General features: G+C 36.7%; 1 protein-coding gene across 1 annotated transcript; it reads left to right on the top strand.

The window, feature by feature from the left end:
- The first annotated feature begins 538 nt into the window (after positions 1 to 538).
- On the top strand, positions 539 to 6,417 carry LOC110793869 (probable E3 ubiquitin-protein ligase LOG2). The gene is made up of 3 exons (XM_021998802.2): positions 539 to 1,373; positions 5,155 to 5,650; positions 6,003 to 6,417. Exons 1-3 carry the CDS (start codon positions 880 to 882, stop codon positions 6,129 to 6,131), a joined length of 1,119 nt encoding a protein of 372 aa, XP_021854494.2. The 5' UTR covers positions 539 to 879; the 3' UTR covers positions 6,132 to 6,417.
- Positions 6,418 to 7,661: the final 1,244 nt, after the last annotated feature.

Raw genomic sequence — 7,661 nt, 5'->3', positions numbered from 1 at the left:
ATTTAATTTAACATCATAAAAATTACAAATTTTGCATTCGAAACCTAAAATCTGATCTTGACCATCGATTTGAACGCCTAAGATTTCTTCTCATTCTTCCCCTTATAAGGTGTATTTTCATTTGAGGGTAAATCTAAATATATTAGATTAAATTTTTACCTCAAATAATTTTTACCCGGAGTATAAACATAACAAAAAAAAATGAACCTGAAATGACCCAAACCATCAAGTCCACGACTCTACCTGAACCCTAATCCCGTAGCACTCATAAATCATAATCCCAACTTGATACCAATTGAGGTTGGCATGAGTGGTTAAGGGCCTCTTGCTCCTTAACCAAGGTCTCGGATTCGAGCCTTGGGAATGGAAAAAATCTCAACTGGGAGGGATGCTGCCCATCGAGGTATCCATGCAAACTCCCGCGGGAGATTAGTCCACTCGCCTAAGGCGGTGGGAACTCCTCGTAGTAGAACCAAAAAAAATAAAAAATAATCCCAACTTGATAATGATACTTATCGTTCCAGGTAATTCCCAATCAACCCAAAAAAAACAGTTCACTCCACCCAAAAAGGGCAGACACACAAATACCCAAATTCAAAAAAGTGTTACCCATCATATCATTTGTTTGCCTAATATCATCGCAAAGCAACCCCACTCCACCACCATTACCATTAACAACAACATTTTAATTTTATTATTTATTTTGATTATTCCCTTCACTTTTCTTCTCGTCCGATCATAGTTGTTGTAGTAGTGTGTTGTTGAAGCTTTTAGCCATTCACACATATTCCTTTCTCCCACCTAAATGTCTTCCTAATTATTCCCAATTCTTAGGGTTTTGATTTTATACAATTTCTCAAATATTCATTTTGTTTTAACATGGGTAACGCCGGAAGTAGCGGCGGTAACGGTAGTAATCGACGACGTCAAGGGAGTCGTCGGAATCACCCACCTGCCCCGCCTCCCCCACCGCCTCCACAACCGTCACAGCCGGAAATAACAGGGGGTAATCGATATGTTTTCGCTGCGGCCACGCCTTATCCTTCTACAGGGTACTACCAGTATCACCCGCCGGCGCCCGGGTATTACCCACCTCCACCACCGCCTCTTCCACCGGCGATGCAGATGCCTTTACCTGCGCCGTATGATCACCACCACCAAGGTCATCATCATGCGAATTGGACTGCTGGGAGGTATCATTATGGGCCCATGATTCCGGCTCCGGTTGCGACGCCGTATGTGGAGCATCAAAAGGCGGTGACGATTAGGAATGATGTGAATTTGAAGAAGGAAAGTTTGAGGGTTGAAGCTGATGAGGAGAATCCTGGCAAGTTTCTTGTTGCCTTCACTTTCGATGCTACTGTTGCTGGAAGGTAATCATTTTTTTATTCATTTTTTTTCTTTTCTGGTTATTATAAGTTTATATGTGATTGTTGATTGGCGTTGATGTTTAATTTGGTAGGAATTTTATTTTTTAACTGGTTCGTTACAAAATTGCATAGCTGATTGTTATTGTCTATGTTACTGGGACGCTGCTCGGCTAATTTGTGGAATAGTTCCATGATATTAGCCCAAAATTAAGTGTCGAAAGTGTCTATACTATGAAGAGTACTAACATCCTTCGTGTGTTATATTTCCTATTTTGTTTTGTACTTCTGTATTTGCTGTTTTTTTAAAATTGTCATAGAACACTGCATGATCTTTGAACTACCATAGTTCAAGTATTATCTCTAGTTTGATTCTTCTATACAACACCAAACTTTTTCTTTTTTGTTTCCAATTTTCCACTGTCCAAAACCTTGTTTTTCTTTTTATGCATTCTTAGATAGTGATGAAATGATGATGTTTGGTCCCACTTGAGTTTGGTACACTAATGAGTTCTAACTTCTAAGCAAGAGAGGTGCATATATTTGTGCACCCTTTTAAAAGTTCTGTGGGTTGGTGACTTCTGCTCCTTGTCTTGATGGAGTTGGTTATCAACTTTAACAGTTTTGCTATGATAAGCCTAAATTACACATGGGGTGTTAGTACTCCGTTGTATTTTTTAAGTTGTTGATAACATCGTGAAGCAGAATGAGTGAAGGAGATTGTAAACTGCCCTCATTCACTAGGTCTAAGAAATTTATTCAGAGCGATTCAAGAAAATTTGTGCTATCCTTTGATACCATATGAGTGAGCTTGAAGCCTTGAAGTCAGCTCAATTAGAGCGGCTTAGTTGACCTTTGTGCATACTCACAGCAAACATCGTAATTAACTGTTTGAAGAGTATTTGTGAAGTCTCTCCCGTTGCTTATTTTATTTTCTTCAAGGAGAAGCATTCAATCATAGTGGTTCCACTTCATTGAAGCTTTCCTCATTCAATGATTGAATTTGTTATTAGTGATCCTTTTGACTTCATTGCAGTTCAAAACTTTGAATTATGTAAGATCTGAATTTTAGTCTTAGTATACAAAGGAAAACAATTTAGGAAACAGTTTATAAATAGGCGCGTCGAGGTGCAATGGGATAGGGATCAAACAAATTTTTTTTTTGGCGAGGTGAATTCAATTAAGCGCACAACTTTTGTTTTTCACTAAATTTTCTACATTTTGTTTAGCTAGCCTCACTTCAAGTGCACAAAGAGTGCTGAAATATCCCTATTGCCTCAAAGCGTCTTGTGCCTACATGGATAGGAATTAGGAAATTTGAGTTGCTTGCGGTGGGTCACTTTGAAATTGAAGATCCTTAGAAGGGCTGAAGTTATGAGGAATAACAATCTAACATCACAATGAAGCTCATATAGCATTATAGTGAAAGATGGGATAGTTTTGTTGCTTCTTTTGTGTTGGGTTTCTATATTTCTGTTACCGTAGGTTTCTATGTGAGCTAGCATTGAAATTTAAGCAAGTTTTGTTTATGAAATCAATTGTCATATAACCTTGCGCGTCCTCCCTTTTTTTTTAAGTGTTGCACTTTTGACCAACACATAGTTTTAGGAGGTCGAGTTGAATTTGATAAAACAATATGGAAGTGATGCAGTGGGTAAATTATTTATTGCAAGAAATTGATACTGGGTGAATTTTTTATCGTGAGAAAAAGATAATATAAGTGTGGGGACAATAGGAGAGAGAGAAAGATAATGTAATTGGGATTGGGGAGCATGAGAGGAGAGAGATACTGAAGCATAGTTGAGAATATTTACATAAATAGAAGTGTAACACTTAAAAATAACGGTCGATTTAGGCAAGTATAACACTTAAAATAGTTGATGAAGTATGGAATACTATACTAGGAAATGTTATAACCCTTATATTTGTCTCTTAGGGTTGCGTGTAGTAATACCCTTTGTTTAAAGTGATGGTCGTTGGTCCGACAAGGTGCTTACTGCTAAATCTAAGCACGATGGCTAATGATTTCTGCACCCTTTAGTTTTGAACTTCTGATAGTTGGTGAGTTCTGCTACTGGTCTTGATTGAGTTGGTGGGAACTTTTGGAGATTTCCTATGATTAGCCCAAAAATACACACAGACTGGTGATATTGGTGATTGCAGGGACATGAAGAAAAATGAGTGGTGGAGATTGTAACTTCCTCCACCCATTAGTTGTACATTGTAGTGTGGTAGAGTTGTAGACACTAGACATTGTATTTACAGTGATTCGAGAAATATGTGCTACCCTTCTTCAGGCCAGCCAAATTATAGTGGTTCAGTTGATTTTTGTGTTTTCTCACAGCAAACTCTTTATTAAATAAATAATAAACTGTATAAAGCATGTGGTTTTTATGACATATACCTGGAGACTCTCCTGTTGTGCATTCCATTTTTTGTTCACTTCAAGCAGAAGCATTTAATATGACAATTCATATCGTTGAAGCTTTTTCCATGATAGCCTTTTAAGTGATGTGGGATATTTTTTTTAATCCATGATCCAATCCCATTGGTATTAGCATTTTCTATTAACGATATGATGTTGAAGCTTTATCTATGATTATTGCTATTCAAAATTTCGGGATCTTGAAGCATTCCCGGGGAACCGCCAAAAAAGGACATATATAGGACGTTCTGGGGTTTTTGTTTCCTTTGGTTGTTTGATCGTTAATAATAATTCGGCAGTAATCTTGTTGAAGAAAAACTGGAGGAAGTTGTTCAAGTTATTCCTCACAAAAAATTTACTTATTTATTATTGGATTTGGGTATGTAAGGATCAAGGCATACAAGATTGTAAATGAGTTGCCCAAGGAGCATGACAGTCGTTTAAGGCATTGTACTTGCAGCTCGGTGGAATTGTCCAAGAATTACATCTAGATACCTACTTAATAACATCTTTTGCTTCAGTTTTAATGGTGAGAAGTAATTGATGATGAAGAAAGCATATTTTTCTCATTCAGTCATCCAGATGCAAATCTCTCAGAAACTATAGTTAAATCTTACGGAGTAGTATTTTTATTCTGATGTCAAAATGTTAGTCCGTTTAGATCAGTCTTGATTTTGTTGCATGAGTGCATGACATAATCTGCGGTTGAATGGATTGTTGAAGAATGGTGTATATTTTAGCAGATCAAATGTATTTTGCTCTCAACCCTCTTACGCATTTTGTCTTTGGCTGTGTTTGAGAGCCCCAGATGTGCGCGTTCTTTCCCTTGAATTTAGTGACACTCTTTTTCCATTTTATATTTGTTATTGTCCTTCCACAATATGGTTGGTACTTGTAAATTTGAGATGTCTATCTTATGGAATTTGGGAACCCCTGCTTTTTCTTTTCTTCCCCTTTCTATCTTCCAAACAGGCAGTTGTCTATCATTGAATGGTAGTCCCCAAGAAGCTTTGAGGAGCGGGGTAGCGATGTGCTTAAGCATCGTATTCCAGTAGAACCTACCTTTTTTTATTCTACGGACTGCTTTTTCTGTACTTATTTACATTAGCCATGGAGGGACTAAAAAGTGAAGGCTGATCTGTTGGCCATGTGACATGCACCGAAAATGGTGGCATCCAGACTCTAGGGGTGCATACTCAGTGATTTTTTAAGGACTTTCAGCTGTTTCAAAACATATGACTTTCTAATTTTATTTGTATTATGTTGGTATCATTAATATGGTATGCAGTTATTTCTCTGAATTTTGTTATATCACGATAACAGCACTAACAGTGTGCCAATTTTTGTGGATCCTGACAACAGCATAGCGGTAACATTTTTCGCAAAGGAGGGTGAGGATTGCAATTTAACACCAACGAAAGAAAGTATACTCCCTCCAGTGGTTGTGCAGTTTGAGCAAGGCCTATGCCAAAAGTTCAGACAACCTTCTGGAACAGGGATTGACTTTTTAATGTTTGAGGAGGCTGAATTGCTCCGAGAAGGCGATATAGATGTATATCCTTTAGCAATAAAGGCTGATGCTTGCCCAGCTAATCCGACAGGCAGTGATGGCGAGCCTGTTCCAGGCTGCACAAACTCTCAGATAACTCAAGTAGTATTTGAAAAAGATAAAGGGGAATATAAGGTGAAGGTGCTGAAGCAGATTCTATGGGTTAATGGAATGAGGTATGAACTGCAGGAAATCTATGGAATAGGGAACTCAGTTGAAAGTGACTTTGATGGCAATGACCCTGGAAAAGAATGTGTTATCTGCTTGTCAGAGCCTAGAGACACAACGGTCCTTCCGTGCAGGCACATGGTAATTATCTCTGCTTTCTAATTAGTACCTTAGATATTAAAGACCATTGCAATGAATTTCTAACTTCTCAAGGCATGCTTCAAATACCCTATAGTGGCAATACTACCCATTTTCTCATGATCATTTTATTTCTTACGTGAACTTGGTGTGGGGATATTCTTGTTTTGGGTATTCGATAGGGCCAGTAAGGTAAATACTGATTGTCCGTCTTTTTTGTGCTTTTGTGAAATCGTTATTCGCTTGTGCTCTCTTACAGTTACTTACTATAATTGGTTGGGCACGAATCCTATTACCCCTTATATTTATTGGAGGACCTTTGGATACTAACATTTGCATCTTTCCCCTTTTGCAGTGTATGTGTAGTGGGTGTGCAAAAGTTTTGAGGTTTCAGACAAACCGTTGTCCCATTTGCCGGCAACCAGTTGAGCGGCTTCTGGAGATTAAAGTTAGTAACGTGAACGAAGAAGAAAGGAGCAATTGAGTTAACTCAATGGTTATTAAGACTTCAACAGAGATGGTGCATTCCTGCCACCATCTCCTGGAATTTTTCCCCTTTTTTTTCTTCTATAAATGTTGCCAGTATGTTAAATGTAGAGTTCTTTGTTGCTCTCCTCTCTTGAAAAGCAACAAATAAACAAAAAAAAAACGTGCCAAAAGCGCCTTGTGTAAAGAAATGTACAAGTATTTCACACTTAAGTTGATAATTAATTGTAAGTAATAGTAAGGTTTGGTTCAAAGATTGGTAATTACTCTGTTTTTCTTGTTAATTTAGTGCCTTTGTACCGAAATTCAAACACCTCCTGCTAACTAAATGCAATTAGTATTTCAAGCTGTAATCCTAACTTGGTAAGCTTTACAGTACCAAAAATTATGTGGATTGACGGTGAACCTCCGTAGCGGCAAATCCATCACGGTTGCCAATATTCAGTCAATATGGCTGAGTCTTATGACCGTCCCCGTAGCGCATTATACACCTCCCATGAATCTTCATGATACAAGATCTGAAATTAATGATCCGACCAATCAACACAGAGATTTAATGGAGATGGGCCAGTTGCTCCAATCAATCAACTCATAATTTAGTGATCCAATTTCCCAATCACGAAAGTGTTTGCGTGCCTCCTGTTCACCTTAAAAAAAAAAATAAGTTTCAGGTCCAATAAGTTCAGATAAGTTCCAATAAATTATTGGAATCAATAAATTTAGACAAGTTCAGATAAGTTTCAATAAGTTTCAATATTAATAAAAATATTATTTTTTATTATTATAATTTTTATTATTTATCATTATTTATATTATTAATAATAATTATGATTATTATAATTATTAGTTATTATTTATTATTTTATTATTTTATTATTTATTATTTATTATTAGTGATAAGTTCCAATAAGTTCAGATAAGTTCCAATAAATTCAGATAAGTTTAGTTCAGATAAGTTCAGGTCAAATAGGTTAAATAGAACGCACTCTTTGTTGTCTTTGTCTTGTCAATTTTCACATACAGAGGCGGTAATGATTGTCAAGGATTCCGTTACTGGTAAGGAAACTTTTTAAGTTTTAACGATCTAAACTTATCTAAATATGTTTTTACTAAAAAGAACTTATTTGTATGTTAAATAGTTGAAAAACACTTATTGGAAACACTTATTTGTATGTTAAATAGTTGAAAAACACTTATTGGGAACACTTATTGGGTTAAACTTATCTGAACTTATTTTTGTTAAAATAAGATGAAACAGAGTGGTATCTCGGAAGGCTGCTCCAGATTCCAGTGGTTCAGAGGAAGAACAAACATACAACGCGTAAATGAGATATTGACAGGAGGAGTATGGATTCTATAACATGAAAAACTCAGTCGTGTGAGCTTCCATGGCGAGGTAATTCAGGAGAAAAAAAATCCTGAAGTTCCTCCTCAGATTTTGCAGTGCCAATTCACTTCCGTGAAATAGCTAAATTATGTTATAGAACAACTTTGCACTTGTGGAACACTCAGTAATACATTAATACTT

Source organism: Spinacia oleracea, chromosome 5, assembly GCF_020520425.1.
Source record: "Spinacia oleracea cultivar Varoflay chromosome 5, BTI_SOV_V1, whole genome shotgun sequence".
Lineage (NCBI taxonomy): Eukaryota > Viridiplantae > Streptophyta > Magnoliopsida > Caryophyllales > Amaranthaceae > Spinacia > Spinacia oleracea.
The sequence above is the reverse complement of the archived record's forward strand: the minus strand, read 5'-3'. Positions and strand labels throughout refer to the sequence as shown.